Source organism: Jatropha curcas, chromosome 4, assembly GCF_041381405.1.
Source record: "Jatropha curcas cultivar XTBG-Jc1 chromosome 4, XTBG_Jcur_1.0, whole genome shotgun sequence".
NCBI lineage: Eukaryota > Viridiplantae > Streptophyta > Magnoliopsida > Malpighiales > Euphorbiaceae > Jatropha > Jatropha curcas.
The window spans coordinates 30,562,934-30,582,378 of record NC_143154.1 but is presented as its reverse complement, the minus strand read 5'-3'; the positions used below and the strand labels follow the sequence as shown (position 1 = coordinate 30,582,378).

Sequence of the window (19,445 nt, the reverse complement as noted above, 5' to 3'; positions counted from 1 at the left end):
TCATTCTTTCACCAAGTAAGATCAGACAAAAGTGTCTTATTTATCTTTTTTTTTTAAATTGACTAAAAAAAATCAACAAAACTTTTATTTAGTTGAAGGGAAAAAATAAATGAAATATTTAATAATTTCTGAAAACATATATCTTAATTTATAAATTTCATTAAATTATAGAGACTAAATAAATACACTCCTTTCATGATTAGATATAACCAATTAATTGAATGAAAACATTTATAATGGTAACGAGGTGAGATGAAATTTAAGCTAGAGATCGCCTCTTTCGTACCTGCACATTTTTAAAATTTATCTGTTATTTTCTTTATCCTAATTGTTAGTCTACGATTTTATGTTGCAAATTGAAGCTATTGGTTGTTTCCTTTCAATTTTTCTCTTTTTTTTTTTTTTTGTTATGTGATCTAAATTATGGAATTGTTAAGGTGATAAGAGTAAAAATTTATTCACTTCAAAAATTCTGTAATAAAAATAGTAATATATCTAGAATAGAGATGCATATTAAATAAAAATAGAATAAAAAACTATAAATTTTATTATTTTTCAAAAAAAGAAATTAAACTATAATTTGAAACAAAGTGAAAAAGGAAATTCTGTCTACTTGGGAGGGAAGAGAATGCGTATATTATTACATTAATATCCAGCGGGAGGATAATCTAAGTAAATACGCAAAAATCTTTTTACCTTCCCACCCTACACTACACAGTAACGCCTAGCCTCTCTGTTCCAATAATAATAAAAAAAAAAAAAAAACACGTGGCCTCAAACTCGCATTATTATTTATTATAGTCGAGTCTTGGACATTTCGTTCTTCACTTCAGACCTCTACATGCTCACAGAGAGAGCGACACGACAAATAGAAAGTAGGTATAGGACAATACTGATTGCCGGAGCTACGCCGGATTCTTCAAATGACGGCTGAATACTCGCCGGAGGAGCTTCCTCATGGCTGGACTGTGCAATTCAATGTTCTAAAAACGGGTCGCAAAATTAAGGTACAGCTAAAAGTTAGCGGTTTCCTAATTTAGGGTTTTTTTATGCTCTGGAACTCTTATCTTTAAATGTTTTAGCTGGAAAGATTGTATTTTTAAAATTTTTTAAGAGCAGGTGCAAGTGCATGGATTCATAAAGTAATGAATTTTAAGCTTGTGGGTTGAGGCTGTTGAATGCCTGAACTTGGCAATTGTATAACGCTGCTAGTGGTTTAATTTGATAGGTTGATGTTTAGAAGGAAAATTGAAGGGTTTTACGTGATCAAATGGGCCACCGTGCTTTGGATAGTTCATATACTGGCATTGGTTTCGATAATTTATCTGCATGTTGCATTATTTTGCTTTTTTCTTTTTTTTGTGTCTGCGTGTGTAGGAAGATGGTGCTTTTAGTGGAAGAAAATGGTTTGCATGTTGGCTGGCACAATGCTTATTATATTGGATTTACATTTATTTTACCAGCCATGTGAAACCACTTGAAATGCTGTCTAGCAATGATTAGAAAATTCTTTCTCAATCCAAGGACTTCTTTAGGGGCCACACAACTCTTGTTATTCAGAGAATTTTGGGGCAAATTCTGTGTTTTTAAACAAAATTCTTAACTTCTGACCTACGTACTTTATTATTGATGAATAAACTAATTTGGTTATTCTCCTTATATTAAAGGTAAGTGCACGGGAGTTGGAAACTTGATCGCGATGCTTTGCTTTGTTCATATTGACAGCATAAGCTATTTGCATGTTAGATAAGCCTTCTTATGCCCTTCATCCCCCCCCCCCCCCCCCCCCCAAAAAAAAAAAAAAAAAAAATATTTTGAGTTAATTATTTTTCAAAGAAAGAAAATTATATGACGAATTTGTGCTTGAGGGTAGGAAAAGGTTGCATGTGAGCTGGCACCACTCATCTTAGGTGAAGCTTTGATTTTAGGGTTAGTATTTAAAATTTAGAGGATTATTTATTAACATTTTAGTTTGATTTCATAAAATCAGTTAAAGTGCCAATATCGGGGCTAGTGTTTCTTACCAGTAGAAAAGGGACGTGCCATTTGAATGAAAGGTCATAATCTCTCTGTCAGCCTGCATGTGAAGAAGATTTGATGATATATTTGGAATTTGTCTTATATTCCATAAAATGCTTTGAGAAGGCATTATGGATAGTATACCTCGCTGTTCAATTACATGTTGAGATGAATCTTACATAGATCAGTTCAAAGGCAACATCACTGTATTTTGACTTTTGGGGAATCAAATGTCACATTTGTGGTTATGATGACTCGTTGTTGGAGTAAAAGTAAATGATGTTATGCTTTGTTTTTTCAATTTTATTTATAAATGGTAAATGCTATGGCCCCGCGAAAAGTACTTAGTTTGCTTATCAAGTTATTGTGTTCATTAGCGTATTAAGACTGTTAAAATAAAAGAAGATTCTGGTCAATTTTGTTGCCGAAGCTAACTGGCAAGTTGTCGTTAATATTTTTGAGCTGTTTTGGAGAATTCACGTTAAAATGGAATTTTAAAGATTACTGTATTAAACACAACACTAAATATAAAATCATTTAACTGTCACAATGTTGGTTTAATTGCAAGTTTCATGCTTATTTATGGTAACTGGTAATGTCGAAAGGCGATGATAAAACTTAATCTTGGCATTTTTCAAGTCAAGGACATTATTGTGGACATTTTTTTATTATGACAAATGAAATTGGCAATAAAATTTGTTAGTGAAGGCAGTTGAAATTGCAATTTACAATTAATTTCAGTGGAAAAATAATTGAAATTTTGTTGCTTGGTTATCAGTATGGCCTCAAAGTATTTCTTTAATCAAGATAAGAAATCACTACCTTGTCGCTTGCTATATTTTCTTTGGAGTTCCTGTCAATTCCATGATTTTGTTAGTCAGGAAAGAACTTGGCTCATACAACCTTCAATTCAATGATTTACCGACAGCATAAGAAAATTATGAAAATTGGAGATTTATAATACCTAAAAAAAGAATTATATATATATATAAATATAAGAACTTTAAATTAAATTATCTGCTTTTATAGTCACCACCATATATTTGGCCTTTGTAGTATTATTTGAACTCTGGAACTGGTCAAAAATACTTCTCCACGGATGATTTCATACGCTATTTTAGAGGACAAGGGACTCAACTTGACCAACATCACCCATCTAAAAGTCTCATCGGACTGCCCTCAAAAAAAAAGCAGGTGCATATGATTATGATGGATGTGAAACCTTATTCCTACCTGCTCTTTTGCTTCCTTCATTTCTCTTTATCTAATTGGTCATTTTTAACATTAGCAGCTTATAGAATATGCAAATGAACGTCCTGAATGGTTACCTAATGGTTGGGTTGTGGAATTAAAAACCAGAAAAAGTGGTGATGCCAGCGGAAAAGTGTACAAGGTATCAAATGCATTTATTTAAGAGTGGTTTTTAAATTTAAATGAATTTGTGGTTTTGCTTCTAACATTTTCGGATGGAACTTTTCTTTTCTTTTATGGATATTTACTTGTTATCTTGGAGGCTACCAAACATTAATGACTACAATTTCTGATAGCATCATTAGCATTTTACATGCTCATGATATGTGCGTGAGATTTCAAAATATTCCCCATAATTACTTGTTTTAGTGACTTGATTCCGACCTAATATATAGTACTAAATAAATAAATGCCTTTTAGACTAAATATTTTCTTGAACACGTAGAATTTCTTTCCTAGAATGCTGTAGGCAAAGATATTTGCTTGGATAACTCTTTTTCATATGAATCAAATTTTTTGATGATTAGATGAGTACCAGATGCTAAACTGTTTTAGACAGTATCATTGCGGAAGATTATTTGATTGCATTTGAATAATAACATTTTGTGCTTTTACTATTAACATTTGAATATCTTTTTTACCCAAAATCAATTGATGGTATTTTCAATGCTGTTATCTTGTATTTATGATTGCATTTTTTGGTTGCAGTGTTATGTTGACCCGTCTACTGGGTGTAAATTCTATTCCAAGCCGGCGGTGGTTAGATATCTGGAAACCATAAAGCAGAGAAGTTACACACCGAAACAGAAGGAGACACTGAAGAGTGCACTCCCCACGAGCGAAGTCTGTTCGTGATGTCCTAATGCCTTTTTCCTTCTTTGCCAAAAACTTCATTTAAGTCATGTCATTTTGCTTTGATGTCAACTATGTGATATATGTATCAATACTTGTTTGCATGAAATCATGTGCACTATTTTGGCAAATAATTAGAAGAGGGATACTGATTTAGGTAAATACCCTATTATTAGCATTAATCATAAAATAGAATCAAGAGATATAAAATCTTTTATGTGTGTTGAATCATATGGGAGGAACCTCCATAAATGATATAGAACAGGGATGCAGTTTCCCAGTACAACAACAACAATAACTAAGCCTTAGTACAGCTTCATACTAGATTCCAAAACATTTTGGATGTTCGGGAAGAGGACAATCTGCACCTCTGAAAGTTTAAGGTGTTTTCGACACTGGATCATAATCTTAGAGGGATGTTTTTTCTATAAATTTTTTCTTATCTTTGTTTTTTTGTAAGATTGTACATTAATCCATCGGTTGACTTTTAGCAATCCAATCTAAGTGCACAGGAGGCTCGTGCAAAGAAAAGAAAAAGTGTTATGAAATGTGATTTCTCATTTATAATGAACTTATATTAACAATTTTTACTCTATTAAATTTATTTGATCAAATATTTTGTATTCTAGTTCTAAACCTGCATTCCTGTGCTTAATATAGGTTAAGTTTGAGAAGTCTACAGTGGACGATTTACCTCCAGGGTGGATCAAAGAGATCAAAATTACAGCTAATGCAAATGGAATCAGAAAAGACCCAGTAAGAACTTGTGAGAATTTTTATATGTTATTTTTATGTAAGTTTTTCAAGGGATGAATATATCTTACCATTCGTAATGAGGAGGATAAATTGATGTTGATGAGCACTTTTCGCCACAGTATTACATAGATCCAATAAAAGGATATGTATTCCGCTCCAAAAGGGATGTCGAACGCTACCTAGAGACTGGAAAGATTAGTAAACATGCATTTTTACCAAAGAAAAGGCACACCGGTGAAAGAATATTGGTACATGTGAATCTCACCTGTTACTTCCTAGTTAAGTGATGTGTTATAGTTAGTGTTGCTGTTCATTACCTTTTGGAATTTATATACCATGTGTGATGAATTTGATAGCTACATGTTTGGTCTATGGGGTGTTTATGTTAAATTAAATATATATTGGTAATGTGTTCTAATACCCTTAAATGAATCCTAAAACGTCGAAATGATACTTGTAGACCCCACAATTTCTTAGGGCTCATTAAGAGACTTCTTGTTACGGTTCCAAGTTTGGATCTAGTTACGGGTCTATATGATTGAATTCAAAGATAGAATTGGGTTTTGTTAGGAGAGGACCCCACGATTTCTTAGGGCTCATTAAGAGAGAACCCTACGATCTCTTGGAGCTTGTTTGAGAGAATCCTTCAATCTCTGAGTATTAGGAACTCAAACTTTTGTTAAGAGTTTGTTTACATCTTTCATTAATCTACAATCTTTTAAAAAACTAAATGAAAAGCTAAAGATGATTAACTACCCACTACAATAAAGAACTTGCTTAACTATCATCCACTTATAAAGAGACTGATTTCCACAAGAATGCTATATAAACTACCCTAAATACAGCAGCTCCATGACAGTCTTGTAGAGCAAAATTTAGCTTATAATGGAGTCACAATAACTTGGGGTCACCCTATTAGAAAAATTATGTGAATCTTACTTGTAGTAAAAACATTTTGCAATCCAATTGAAATTTTTTTTTCAAAATGAAGAAAATACAAACCAAACATTTTGTATATGCTAGTTATGTTGTTACCAATGGGAATGCTTCACTTTATATATACACTGAGGGTATAGTTAAAGGATAAAATACTTGAACCATCAAATATTTGTTACATTTTCTCAAATAAAGTGAAAGCCACTTAACCATTTTTTGTGATAAAATACTATGAAATCTAGTGGATTGCTTCTTTGTGGGACTGCAACTTAGGGTTTGTGCAAGTTGATTGCAGAGTTGGCAACCCTGGAACAAAACAGTAGAACTTTAATCTGAAGACATGATTAAAATTAAATGAACTTTTAAAAATGTACGAAAGTGTTTCAATGTTACAGAGTCATATTCTCAAAAAAAAAAAAAAAAAAAAAAAAAAAAAAAAAAAAAAAAAAGAAAGGAAAAACACATTCCATAAATCATCATAATAGTCATGATTTGTAAATGTGTAATCACATCCAACAAGCATGAAAATTATTGTTGACTTAATCTTTCAGTATCAGGTATTCAAAGTCAAATAAGTATGAAGTTTTCGTAACTTGACAATTTGGAAGAACATTGTTGTCTTATGATCACATACAGCATATTGCAAGAATCCTAAACATGTAACATTTTTATGCATACTGTTGAAGCGGGGTGGGAAGAGAGAGAAAGTTGCTAGAGCAGTCCTTCTAGATAACTGATCAAAACAACAGCATAATTTACCTTTTACATAACAACTCACATCAAACCATCAGTATTTTCTTACGTAGCTTTTACATACCTTAATGTAAAAGCTAAAAGCAGCAGGCGACACTAAGTCAAAAAAAAATTTATTCAGATAGTCTATTGCAATTGTATTCATCATCACCTTTTCTCCTTTAGAATTTTTTGTTCACCCTCCTCCCTCACTGATGAATTTTAAATTATTGGTTATAAAATTTCATAAGAGTATTCATTAAAAAGGGTTTTAATTTCATTGATTTGTTCTCAAGTCAAATTTTAACCTACATAACTTCAGGAACGTATTAATCAAGCATTGTGCCTCATCTACTTTAACAATTAACCAGAAAAACGTGGTGCTGGTGCAGAATATTTTAGCAACCATATTCAGTTTTCTTATTAATGTTTGTTTTCTTCTGTTGTGGCATTTAGTGCACATTTTTAAATAATATGGTGTTTTTCTCCTTTTGTTAGCCATCACCTGCAGCTAAAAGGCAGAAAGTAAAGCACCCTGCTCATGGTCAACAGCTTCTTACAGGTGAGGAAGTTTAATAACTGTGATTAATGAATTAGATCAAAAAATAATCAAAGCCACGAGGGCAGGGATATATTTAAAACTCCATTGCTCTGATGTGGAGGAATTCACTAATGCCTTGATGCAGGTAAAGGGAGATCTGATGTGGACAGCAGAACATCTTCAGAAGCTGACTCCTTAAGGAAAAGCAGAGGCAAGAGTGTAACCAGTGTGACTATGCTGCCTGTGGTTGGCACACTTGATAGACCTTCACAGAAGAGTCCAAGGGACAATGTGATGGATAATGATGTTAAATACAAGGAAAACTCTAACAGAAACTTCTCAGCACCAACAAAGGCTGAAGTTTCCAGGAGAAATCAAGACAAAAGGACCAATGTCTGTGATGGATATGGGCTTTTAATTCCCAAGGGTAATAATGAGCAAGGGCAGTCTCTTGAGAGTGAGATAAGCAGAGACGAAAGCTCGAAAAGAAAAACTGAGAATAGTTTGTGCAAATCCAGTGGCAAGAAATGGTTTAACTTGCCTCGTCGATCTTCAAGGAGACTTGCTGGTATTGAGCCTGAGCTGGTGGACAACTCACTGCTTGTGCAAGCAAATTCTGAAGCTGACAACAAGCAAGGGCAGAACTCTTATGAGAGTGCAATCAAGGGGGATGAAAGCTACAAAAGAAGAACTCATACAAGTAAAGCTGATAATAAGAGAGGGCTATTGCCTTGCCGGTCTTCAAAGCGACTTGCTGGGATTGAACCTGAGCTGGTGGCCAACTCAGTATCCATTGTGCAAGCTCTTCCAAAAACAATCAAGTCTCCTAAAATTGAAGCCATTCTAGCTGTGGGATTGAAATCAGATGTTTTAGCAGATAAAAAATGCGACCAAATCCAGGCTGAATCCATTACACAGATTTTGGATCATAGTTCCTCTAATGCTGACAATCCTTTACTTGAAGATACATCAAAGAAGAACCCAAAGTATGATACAACCTGCTCTGTATTGTCTGAGGCCAATGTCTCCAAGAGAAACCAATGTGAAATGGTTAGTGCTGTTGACAAACCTGTTTTGACTCCTACAGCTGATACCAGGGAAGAGGAGAATTCTCTTGAGAGTGGGGCCAAAGGGAGGGGCCAAGGAAAAATTCAAAATATTTTGATCAGAACCAGCAATAAGAAAGGGATAAATTTACCTCGTCGTTCTTCAAAACGACTTGCAGGTCTTGAACCTGAGCTGGCAGCAAACTCAGAGTCCAGTGCACAAGCTGTTCAAAATGCAAAAACATCCTGTAGAAGTGAATCCATTCAAGCTGCGAGTTTGACTTCAGATGCTTTGGCAAACAAACCATCTCAGCCACTCAAGGCTGAACCTAGAACTGATTTTACCCCTCATGCTTTGACTGACTTCAGTAATTCATTAACTGGAGAACTGTCAAGCCAGAATCAAGTGTCCATTCATGGCCAAGCTTTTTCCAAGGACCAATCACAAGTGCTGAAAACAGACAAAACCAATAATGAGAAGTCAGAACCACAGCTCATCCCTCCATTTGGGGAGTTCTTGTCAGACCCATGTCTTGAATTTGCATTTAAGACTCTTACAGGTGAAATACCAGTTGAGATAGCTGCTGATAATGGGCAGGTTTCAACTCCTGCAGCTGATATCATTGATGAGAGGAAATTCCTCGTAAAAAAGACAGATAAAAGCGTCAATGGGAAAATTCTGAAAAACTCAGGCAAATACAAAAAAAATAAGAAGCTTCATTTGCCTCATCAATCTCCAGAACAACTTTTAGGGCTTGAACAGGAGCCAACAGCCAGCTTAATCTCCAACCAACTTGCTTTCAAAACTAAAGGTAGAAAGTCTAGTAAAACTGAAGCTTTTCTAGATATGGGTTTGGCTGCAGACAACTTAGCAATGGGTGCTTATCAGCAGTTCAAGGATGGGACAAAAGCAGAATGTGTACATCATCAATCTGCAAATGTAAATTCTGTACCACAAATTGAGCCATCAAGTAACAGGGTAGATCACCTCAATGACATTGCAAATGAAGAGCATTCACGAAAGCTGGAAATTGAGAAGAATGTTAACAAGCCGGAGCAGCAGCCTATCTTTTCCTTTGCAGATTATTGGTCAGACCCTTGCTTTGAATTCGCATTCAAGACTCTTACAGGTGCAATACCAATAGAGGATAATTTGCCAGTCCAGAATTACTTGCAGCAGCAAGTTGACACTTCTCAAACTCAGAGGGATGGTTACTTCCCGCAACGAGTTGATTCTTCTCAAACATTTACGGATGGTAGTTTGGCACTTCCAGATTATGGCCTACCCAGCTTTTTTCAAACAGATATATCAGTTCACTTTGATGCTCCAGAGAAGCAACTTACATCCCAACCACAAGTGCCCCTAAATAATCCTTGCTTCCTGCCTTCTGGGAATGTGAGCTTACCAACCTGCAGTAGCATTGGTTCTCAACAACCGGAACGTTTGAAGGAGAACAAGGGACTGCGCGGGAAGGTGAACTCCTAGAGTTGAATTACCTCTTACTAGTTGTATTATTATAATTATCAGCGATAATATGCAGCTTTTTCCATCAATAGCCTTTCATGTTGTATAATGGCTTTGTAATTTACCCGGAAGTGCATTTTAAACTGTTGTAAGGTAGTCTTTTAACTTGATAGTTTATTCAGAAGATGTAGGAGCGAAACTTGTAAGGTGTTGTATTTTCTTTCCATCCCTCATTAATGAATAGAAAATGAAGGTTTTTTCACCATTTTTTCTCTGTTTTTTTTCCCTCCCTCTATCCTTATTTTGATGAGTGAAAGCTAGAAAGCTTTTGAGATGATCCTGGTTAGTCCATGTGCGCTTGTACATAGATAATTTATTTGTTGAGCGCCTGGCCTTGATGTCACTGTGCAGTCTAGGGATTCAAGCGAATTGAAACATAAAAGGTGAGATTAATTGTAGTGGAGAATTATTTTGCCTCTATGCATTTTGCTCTCCAGTTGTTTCATATTTTCAAGTATAAAATAATAGACAGTGACATGTTGAAATTAAAACATGACATAGGATGAAAAGAAATCCATGGTAGATCTTTCTTAAATTTTATTTTATTTCTATAACGTTTTAATTTTTTATGCTATAGATTAGATAATACAATGGGAGTTGCTTTTCCAATCTATTACAGCCTCCGCAATACTTGAAGTTATCTGTTGTCTCATTGTGTCTCAAGATTCAAAATGTACTTCTGAATGCTTGTGTGTGTGTGTGTGTGTGTGTGAGCAAGAAAAGACATTCACCTTGAATTCTGTAAATAGGCAAATGAGAAACATATTATTATTAAAGCCAGACATAAAGCCAAGTCTATCTCAACATTAATACGTTATCTGAAACACATTGACATTAACACATCAATATAGATCCTCACAATACATTGACCCAAAAACATCAACAAACCAAAAAGCCTATTCATGCCACCATGCCATCCCCGCACCAAGCTACTTAATAAGATATTGACGACTGCTTGTATCCTCCCCAGTTTTCCTCTTCTGCCTGGAAGCCACGGTTTGTGCGTTCCTACAGTGAGGAATAGAAACAATAAACAAGATCTTGAGTTGGCTGAATAATATATCAAAAAAAAAAAAAAAATGTTCTTCATTTATATTACATTTAATGCCGTCTATAAAAGCATAAATTGACATGGAGTGATGAACATGTTTTACTAATTGGAATCAGGCACTCATTAACTGACATTCTCTTCAAGAATCTTACATTCTCTGCCTTTCCATCAACCAAAGTGAAAACTATTGGAGGCGGTAGCAAATACCTGTGGTATGAAGTTGAGACCAAGTCTAATCTCTCCCTTGTATTCTTGATCTTTGACTACATTGTATGATGTTGTTGGCAAGCTTCCTTCCATAAACAGTGGTTCAAGTGGAATGCTGCAACAACCAAAGAATTATAAGCAGTGGTTCAGGTTTTCCTGTCCCTAAACTATGTGTGTGTCTTGTGTATTTTCTATTTAACCAATCAAATCTATATTTATGCAATTAAGATAAGGGAAATTATATACTCACATTGCTTCTCCGACGAAATCATCTGCAGTACCAACATCACTATCCATGATTTTCAGTCTAATATCTGTCACAGTATCTGATATAGTAAATACAAAACTTTCATTCCATTCTGGATTGCTTCCTTTCCCTGCATCATTTCTTGTTTGTCAATTTATTAACGCAAAATCATAAACATTATTTTTTTTTACTACATAAGGAATCTTAATTAAACATGAAAGAATATGATCTCCTGCATTATGAAGAGACATTCCTCCAATGAACTACAAGTGCAATGGCAAATATATATGGACATATTGAAGGCATAGCATTTGCTAACAATTGATTGTGCTTGATCAACATATGATTTGACCTTTTCTAATCTAATCAGTAAAAATATGAAATGTAGCTGAAAATTCATTCAAATGAAGTAGAGACCAAACCTGAAGCAACACTGCTTTTCTGCTCCTGGCTACGGCAACTGAGGATGACATAAGGATCCATATTATCTGTTGACATTTGAATTTTAACCGTATCATATTATCAATCCAGAAATATAAACACAAGAATTTAGGGGGAAAAAAAAGAAAAGAAAAGAAAAGAAAACCTGAACGGAACACAAAATTCCAAGGGTTTACGGTACAGATTGGTTAAGAAAAAAAAATGATACAAAATCTCAATTTCAAAATGAAATTATCCTAATTCTATGTAGATCAGCACAAAAAATGTAGATCAAATAACAACAGTAAATCATAATTGTCTATAACATCACCCGTAATGTACACAAACGATCTTATTCTTGAAAACCCATATCTCAAATTTTCAAGATCAGCAAATGCAAAAAATTAAATATAAAAACACCCAAGATTTTGATTGATATATGTTAGGCTTACTGAGGAAATCAGTGTCTTCAAGACCCTTGGCGTTAACAAGAAGGACTTCAAGAGTTCCTCGAGGCATTTCTGGAGCAGAAAGAAAATGCCAAAAGCCTTAAATCTCAGAAATGGAAATTAAAACAGCTTTTTCTTGGATCTATCTTTTTTGGGTATCTTTGTATGCACCAGGAGAACGAATGATTGTTGACAAAGACTATTACAATTGTTTATTTATACTGTAAGGTCCATGCAGAAACCAGTTAGGACACCCGCCTTTCAAGGCTAGTGCACATTTTTTTCGTGGTTAAGTAAAGAAAGGCAATTGGGATGAGCATCGGGTCCCATCGAACCGAATCCAACCACTCCTAATTGAATAACACTAAATCAATTAATTATTAGTATACATGTAATTAAAAATGAACCAAATTGATTGGATTCAATTTTAATTATTTGGAATAAATTTAGATTTATTTTTTGAGTTTAATAATCAAATTAAAAATTATATCTTTTTCAAATAGAAATTTTAAATTAATAAAATCGAACTTAATTTCGATCTTTTCGAGATATTGCTCATCCTAAATCGAATTTAATTATCACATGTAGTTTTGAGAATTGTTTTAAAGTTGGAAAATAATAATACTTTATAATATTAAAGTAATTGATTGCTTATGAAAGAGTATTTTCTAGATTTAAATAATTGATTACCATGATTTTCAAACTTTATAAAGAGTATCTTTTAATATTAATATATACGCGTCTATAGTTACATATTTCCTATTTAATCAATAAAAGAAAAGAATGTAATTGAATTTTTATGTTGAAATTTCAATTAAAGGATAATAATTATATTTCTTGAGATAAAAAATCTTTCTCACGCATCATTATTTGAGAGAGAATGAGATAGCAAGAATTTATTATGCAGTCTAGCCATGTGAAAGGTGGGACTAGGCAAAGGCAAAGGCAAATAGAAAAAATTTAAAAAAGGTTTTCTTTCTAAAATCTTTTCTTTAAATTAGTGTAAAGAAAAGGTGGAGATAAGGCTACTTATTTTATATCATCTGATGAAATTTCTGAACATGGGGATTTTAATTATAAGAAAATGAAATTTAACTATCATATTCTGAAAGAAATAGGAAATTGTCTGTGTAATATTTGTAAATTTATTATTGAAAATAAAAAAGAGAAGCTAGTTTTAATTAAAAATATTATTTCAGTTCACCTATGAGCTGGCTCAAATGACCAGTAAGTAATACAGTAGCTGCACAATACTACATGTGCTCAAACACTCTCTTATTTTTAATCACTTGCTTATTCCAAATTGACACATTCGTTTCTAATAAAGCTTCGTGGTGGGCAGAAAATGACCTTGTAGTTAGTTCCAGTAGGGCAAGTAAACAAACTTGTAGGGTCATCTTTAGGGTAACTGTAAGCATCAGGGCACCTTTCCTTAAAGTACTTTGACAAATTTGTAGGGCCACAGTTACCAGAATTGCAGCAATGTTCTTCAGTCTTTAACTGAGGGCAAGGGCCATTGCACCCGCCAGGGACCTTCAATTCATTAGGGCACTGTCCTACTAGATCTCCAACACATTTGATTACACTTGTACAATTTCCCGAAGCTGCACTAAACTCCATAGGGACATTGAACCCATCAATAACAGATATATCAATAAAATCTCGATGTTCAAATTGGTCAAGTGCGTATTCGGCTAGAGTGTTAGGTGCTGCACCGAAGCCTTGGCAAGCTAGAAGACCGTTACAGTCACCAGTCTGGCATTTGCCTTTTCCAGAAGCATCAAATTGGCAATTGGTTCGAGCCCAAATGCGAGCTCCTTTAGTTCCTGGGTTAGCACTAATGGTCCAGGTTTCGCCGGTGTTGAGCTGACAGCCCCCACCAGGTACGGCTGCTGCCCAGACTGTGTAAGTGCATGTGTTGGTTATGTCAAATGTGGTTGCACGGGCAAAAGTGAAGTAAAGAGTGGCAAAAAGGAATGAAAGGGCAGCGAGTGACTTAAAGAAGCTCATTTTTGGGACAATGTAAGTATATCTTTTGTTGTGTGGTGGCGATGAAAATGTGCAAGGATTACATGTATATATATAGCGGTCGGGTTGGGTTTGGGAAGTTTGGTTTCATGAGATAGGGTTTGTGATTGCGTAAAGAAGTTTGATTAGTAGGAAAATTGCAGAAATGGTGATGTTAGTGATGGCTTGACTTGAAAATATGTACAAGTCAAGAAATGGAGTCACTCGTCTTGGGTTAAAGAATGATCACGACGTTGCTAATTAAAGCATAATTTGATCAGTCAAAATCTGAAAAATAAATTGTTTAGGATGGATTTCTTTTATTCCCCATTGGTGGATTTCACATATTGATAAGAGTTGTTAAGGATTACACTGCCTTTTATTGTTTATAATAATTTTATTTATTTATTTGTGTATTTTTTATAAAATAGGAGAATCGAGACTTAAAAAAAAACTCAAATTATATATTTACGCTCATAAATCACTCATTAATATTATAAAAACTCATTCATTCAAATACGGAGAAGTTAAGAGAAAACGGACTCTCACGATAAATAAATTTTTTAAACCATATTTATTATACTAGCATGGTCTCGCAATTTGTGACATTTAAAAATCGAAGTTTGGTTATGGGTCTAGATTACTATGACCATTCTGTTAGGCAGAGCGGCTTTCACTTCCCTTAACCATCTGGCTTGGAAGCAGAAACTTCTGCATTGACTTCAAGTCTTTTTTATTTTTTGACATTGCATTGACTTCAAGTCTTGCTTTTACCATTCACCCTCAAATCACGGTCTTAAGGCATATAATAATATGTTCATGTTTCTGGACAATATTATCTGTTTGGCCTGTATGTGGAATTTAAACTAAGAGATAAAGAGGAAGGTACATCATTTCATTTGGTTAAGTTTCTTTGAAAAGGTTGTAAGATATTTGTATTCGTGTAGTAGTCAAAACTCAAAGCATATGAGCAGCCAGTTCTACATGATCTTGGGCTTTTAATCAAGGCCCATCTTCTCAAACTTCTTTTCGAATGGGCTCTTTTTTTAGGTTGGATTGGTAATACTCGATTTGTTTCAACGGTTGTTGGATTATAAGTTAGAGCCTAATCTGACGGCCCTCAAAAATCAAATTACACTCTACTGCTAATCTAAACATGGATTGGAATAACTTTTTTGTGAAAAGTTATTGAGCTACTCTTAAGCTGCTTACGGCAATAATTTTTTATAGTATTCGGTAATATAAAATTTAAATTAGCTTTTAAAGGTTAAAATAGCATTGTGTGAAAAGTTAACTTATAAGAAAATGAAATTTAATTAACTATCATATTTTGAAAGAAATAGGAAATTGTCCGTGTAATATTTGTAAAATTTATTATTGAAAATAAAAAAGAGAAGCTAGTTTTAATTAAAAATATTATTTCAGTTCACCTATAAGGTGGCTCAAATGACCAGTGGCAGTAAGTAATACAGTAGCTGCACAATACTACATGTGCTCAAACACTCGCTTATTTTAAATCACTTACTTATTTCAAATTGCCATATTTGTATCTAGTAAAGCTTCATGGGCAGAAAATGACCTTGTAGTTAGTTCCAGTAGGGCAAGTAAACAAACTTGTAGGATCATCTTTAGGGTAACTGTAAGCATCAGGGCACCTTTCCTTAAAGTACTTTGACAAATCTGTAGGGCCACAGTTACCAGAATTGCAGCAATGTTCTTCAGTCTTTAACTGAGGGCAAGGGCCATTGCACCCGCCAGGGACCTTCAATTGATTAGGGCACTGTCCTACAAGATCTCCAACACATTTGATTACACGTGTACAACTTCCTGAAGCTGCACTAAACTCCATAGGGACATTGAACCCATCAATAACAGATATATCAATAAAATCTTGATGTTCAAATTGGTCAAGTGCGTATTCGGCTAGAGTGTTAGGTGCTGCACCGTAGCCTTGGCAAACTAGAAGACCGTTACAGTCACCAGTCTCGCATTTGCCTTTTCCAGAAGCATCAAATTGGCAATTGGTTCGAGCCCAAATGCGAGCTTCTGTAGTTCCTGGATTAGCACTAATGGTCCAGGTTTCGCCGGTGTTGAGCCGTCTGCCTCCACCAGGTTTGGCTGCTGCCCAGACTGTGTAAGTACATTTGTTGGTTATGTCAAATGTGGCTGCACGGGCAAAAGTGAAGTAAAGAGTGGCAAAAAGGAATGAAAGGGCAGGAAGTGACTTAAAGAAGCTCATTTTTGGGACAATGTAAGTATTTCTTTTGTTGTGTGGTGGCGATGAAAATGTGTAAGGATTGCATGTATATATATAGAGGTCGGGTTGGGTTTGGGAAGTTTGGTTTCATGAGATAAGGTTTGTGATTGCGTAAAGAAGTTTGATTAGGAGGAAAATTGCAGAAATGGTGATGTCAGTGATGGCTTGACTTGAAAATATGTAAAGTCAAGAAATGGAATTACTCGTCTTGGGTTAAAGAATGATCACGGCATTGGTAATTAAAGCATAATTTGATTATTCAAAATCTGAAAAATAAATTGTTTAGGATGGATTTCTTTTATTCCCCATTGGTGGATTTCACATATGGATAAGAGTTGTTAAAGATTACACTGCCTTTTATTGTTTATAATAATTTAATTTGTTTTTTTTATAAAATAGGATAATCGAGGCTTAAAAAAACAACTCAAATTATACATTTAATCTCATGAATCACTCATTAATATTATAAAAAGTCATTCAGACAAAGAGAAAACGAGGAACTCTTATAAAAAAAAATTCATAATGTAATTTACAAACCAATCCACACTAAAATTAGCTTCTCTATAAATACGAGAGATTTTATCTCTCAATATATCATAGTAAAGATAATTCTTCATAAAATTATAATTAAAAATTTTGTCAGAGTGGATAGTTCTGAATTTTAATATTTTATATTTCAAAATAGATATAGCAACCATAAATAAATTTTTTAAACCATATTTGTTATACTAGCATGGTCTTGCAATTTTTGACATTTAAAAAATCTAAGTTTGGTTATGGTTCTAGATTACTATGACCATTCTGTTAGGCAGAGCGGTGTCCGCTTCACTTAACCACCACCTGGCTTGGAACTTCTGTATTGACTGACTTCAAGTCTAGCTTTTACCATTCACCCGCAAATCATGGTCTTAAGGCATATAATAATATTTTGGTGTTTCTGGACAATATTATCTGTTAGGCCTGTATGTGGAATTTAAATTTAGAGATAAAGATGAAGGCGCATAATTTCATTTGGTTAAGTTTCTTTGAAAAGGTTGTAAGATACATGTATTTCGTGTACTAGTCAAAACTCAAAGCATATGAGCAGCTAGTTCTACATGATCTTGGGATTTTAATCAAGGCCCACCTTCTCAAATTTCTTTTCGAATGGGCTCTTTTTAAGGTTGGATTGGTAATACTCCATTTGTTTCAACGGTTGTTGGATTATATGTTAGAGCCTAATCTGACGGCCCTCAAAAATCAAATTACACTCTACTATTGATCTAAACATGGATTGGACTTGCAAACTCGAGCTTATTTTTCATGAAGCCAATTTTTGCGACGATTTTTTAGCTACTCTTGAGCTGTGTCCGGCGATAATTTTTATAGTGTTCGGTAATATAACGTCTGAATTAGATTTTAGAGGTTAAAATAGCATTTTGTGAAAATTTAACTTATGTAACGTTTGACTTTCAGCATTTTATGAAATTTTATTTGAACAACTAAAAGTTAAACATGTCACTAAAACAACTAACAACTGTTAAAATAACTAATTTTACCGAATAAACCCTTATTGGTTCATATCAACCCTCTCATAGTTTTTTTTTTTTTTTTTTTACTAGTTTATACATATTTTAGTAGTTGTCAAGTGTTTCTTTGAGTTTTTCTCTCTCTTTGTTTAAAAAAACAAACTGTTATGTTTGATTTTATATGCTAATTTATTGTTATATTTTCAAAAATATATTATTTAGTATCCAAAATTTGAAAAAAATTAATTATTTAATCATTCTGTTTAAATTAAAGAAAATTTTCTGTGTTAAACATGAGAGAAAAATTAAAATATTTCATATATTAATATCACCCAATACATTCAAAAGATAAAACGTTTAAAACACTGTAAATAAAACAGAAAGAAAATAATTCTCCCTTTATAACGCTCGCATCCAAGTGATGCACTTATTACACCATATATTATATATTTTTGACATCCTTAACACCTGAAGGGCAGAAGATGACTTTGTTAACATGCAGCTCCTTAATTATAGTGTTCAAGGGCAGAAGACAACCTTATAATTAGTACCTCCAGGACAAGTAAAGGTGCTTGTCTGATCATCTTTGGGATAACTATAAGCATCTCCACATCTATCCTTGAAAAACCTTGAATAATCTGTAGGTCCACAGCTCCCACTGTTGCAACAATACTCGTCGGTTTTAAACACAGTACAAGGGTTATTGCACCCTCCAGGTGCCCTTAACACATCAGGACACTGTCCATTTATATCAGCACTACATCTAATCCCTCGGCTACAACCACCAGATGTTGGACTAAAGTCCATCGGGACGTTAAATCCATCAACAAGAGATATGTCGAAGAAATCCATATCATTGAATTGGTTTAGAGCATATTCGGCTAATGTATTTGGCGGTTGACCGTAGGCTTGGCATTCAAGTAGACCGCCGCAATCACCGGTTTGGCATTGGCCTCTGCCGGCTCCGTCAAAACCGCAGTTGGTTCGAGCCCATATGCGAGCTCCTTGTGTACCAGGATTGACATCGAGGGACCAGGTTTGTTGAGAGTCAAGTTGTCGGCCACCGCCAGGCACAGCGGCTGCCCAGACGGTGTAAGGGCAGTTGTTTGTGATAGCAAAATTGGCTGCATGAGCTGAAATGAAATTGAGAGCAATTAAAATAAAGAGAATCGTGGGAGTTTCTTTAAAGAAGTTCATTTTGATAAGTTTAATTTGCTACGTTAGTAGTTATGCATGTTTGTAATGAGGATGGAGTTGCCATTTTATAGAGTTCATGGGACACTCCTTCCACTTGTGATAGTGGAGAAAAGGTAGATACATCATCAATTCTTTTTTTTTTTTTTTCCAGGACATGTGAAACTCCAATGTAGTTGTTGGGATTATAACTTATCCGAGTGGGGCCCGTGGAAAAATACCGGTGGTAAAAGTAAAATAAAATTACTATTACCACATATACCTCCAATAATTAAATATTGGATATTGATGATCGAATCCACCAGAAATAATAACCACGATAAAAAATTAAATAATTATCGTAAATGCCAGATGAAAATAAGAACACCGAGATTTACGTGGTTCACCCTTCAACTGTTATGGGCTACGTCCACGGGACAAAAACTTTGAATAATTCTTTGACTAAAA

General features: G+C 34.3%; 5 protein-coding genes across 9 annotated transcripts; 1 reads left to right on the top strand and 4 right to left on the bottom strand.

Moving 5' to 3' along the window:
- The first annotated feature begins 812 nt into the window (after positions 1 to 812).
- LOC105645849 (hypothetical protein) lies at positions 813 to 9,863 on the top strand. 5 transcript variants are annotated; one of them, XM_012231569.4, is made up of 8 exons: positions 813 to 1,007; positions 3,076 to 3,213; positions 3,311 to 3,412; positions 3,979 to 4,113; positions 4,783 to 4,878; positions 4,998 to 5,156; positions 7,045 to 7,108; positions 7,233 to 9,863. In XM_012231569.4, exons 1-8 carry the CDS (start codon positions 924 to 926, stop codon positions 9,617 to 9,619), a joined length of 3,165 nt encoding a protein of 1,054 aa, XP_012086959.1. In that variant the 5' UTR covers positions 813 to 923; the 3' UTR covers positions 9,620 to 9,863. The 5 variants fall into 5 exon arrangements, with proteins under 5 accessions (XP_012086959.1, XP_012086960.1, XP_012086958.1 ...); XM_012231570.4 differs by having other exon boundaries at positions 3,308 to 3,412; positions 4,998 to 5,126; XM_012231568.3 differs by having other exon boundaries at positions 3,308 to 3,412.
- A 541-nt stretch (positions 9,864 to 10,404) lies between these two features.
- LOC105645850 (Calcium-dependent lipid-binding (CaLB domain) family protein) lies at positions 10,405 to 12,288 on the bottom strand. Its single transcript, XM_012231574.4, has 5 exons — positions 12,036 to 12,288; positions 11,586 to 11,651; positions 11,167 to 11,293; positions 10,917 to 11,031; positions 10,405 to 10,666 (listed from the first exon to the last, which is right to left on the bottom strand). The coding sequence occupies exons 1-5, from the start codon at positions 12,100 to 12,102 to the stop codon at positions 10,592 to 10,594; spliced, it is 450 nt and encodes a 149-aa protein (XP_012086964.1). The 5' UTR covers positions 12,103 to 12,288; the 3' UTR covers positions 10,405 to 10,591.
- A 916-nt stretch (positions 12,289 to 13,204) lies between these two features.
- On the bottom strand, positions 13,205 to 14,075 carry LOC105646056 (thaumatin-like protein). The gene has a single exon (XM_089720442.1). The coding sequence runs from the start codon at positions 14,040 to 14,042 to the stop codon at positions 13,326 to 13,328; it is 717 nt and encodes a 238-aa protein (XP_089576568.1). The 5' UTR covers positions 14,043 to 14,075; the 3' UTR covers positions 13,205 to 13,325.
- Positions 14,076 to 15,437: 1,362 nt separating this feature from the next.
- LOC105645851 (pathogenesis-related protein R major form) lies at positions 15,438 to 16,338 on the bottom strand. The gene has a single exon (XM_012231575.4). The coding sequence runs from the start codon at positions 16,276 to 16,278 to the stop codon at positions 15,601 to 15,603; it is 678 nt and encodes a 225-aa protein (XP_012086965.3). The 5' UTR covers positions 16,279 to 16,338; the 3' UTR covers positions 15,438 to 15,600.
- A 1,760-nt stretch (positions 16,339 to 18,098) lies between these two features.
- On the bottom strand, positions 18,099 to 19,023 carry LOC105646057 (protein P21). Its single transcript, XM_012231825.4, has one exon. It carries the CDS (start codon positions 18,999 to 19,001, stop codon positions 18,324 to 18,326), a length of 678 nt encoding a protein of 225 aa, XP_012087215.1. The 5' UTR covers positions 19,002 to 19,023; the 3' UTR covers positions 18,099 to 18,323.
- Between the last annotated feature and the right edge of the window lie 422 nt (positions 19,024 to 19,445).

Excerpts from the sequence above, each read along its gene's own strand:
- LOC105645850 (XM_012231574.4), bottom strand. The coding sequence starts at position 12,102 with ATGCCTCGAGGAACTCTTGAAGTCCTTCTTGTTAACGCCAAGGGTCTT. Across the intron at positions 11,652-12,035 it reads TGAAGACACTGATTTCCTCA|ATAATATGGATCCTTATGTC; the intron begins GTAAGCCTAACA and ends AAATGTCAACAG. Across the intron at positions 11,294-11,585 it reads GAAAAGCAGTGTTGCTTCAG|GGAAAGGAAGCAATCCAGAA; the intron begins GTTTGGTCTCTA and ends GAAATGATGCAG.
- LOC105645849 (XM_012231568.3), top strand. The coding sequence starts at position 924 with ATGACGGCTGAATACTCGCCGGAGGAGCTTCCTCATGGCTGGACTGTG. Across the intron at positions 1,008-3,075 it reads AAACGGGTCGCAAAATTAAG|TATTATTTGAACTCTGGAAC; the intron begins GTACAGCTAAAA and ends TGGCCTTTGTAG. Across the intron at positions 4,114-4,782 it reads GTGCACTCCCCACGAGCGAA|GTTAAGTTTGAGAAGTCTAC; the intron begins GTCTGTTCGTGA and ends TGCTTAATATAG.
- LOC105645851 (XM_012231575.4), bottom strand. The coding sequence starts at position 16,278 with ATGAGCTTCTTTAAGTCACTTCCTGCCCTTTCATTCCTTTTTGCCACT.
- LOC105646057 (XM_012231825.4), bottom strand. The coding sequence starts at position 19,001 with ATGAACTTCTTTAAAGAAACTCCCACGATTCTCTTTATTTTAATTGCT.
- LOC105646056 (XM_089720442.1), bottom strand. The coding sequence starts at position 14,042 with ATGAGCTTCTTTAAGTCACTCGCTGCCCTTTCATTCCTTTTTGCCACT.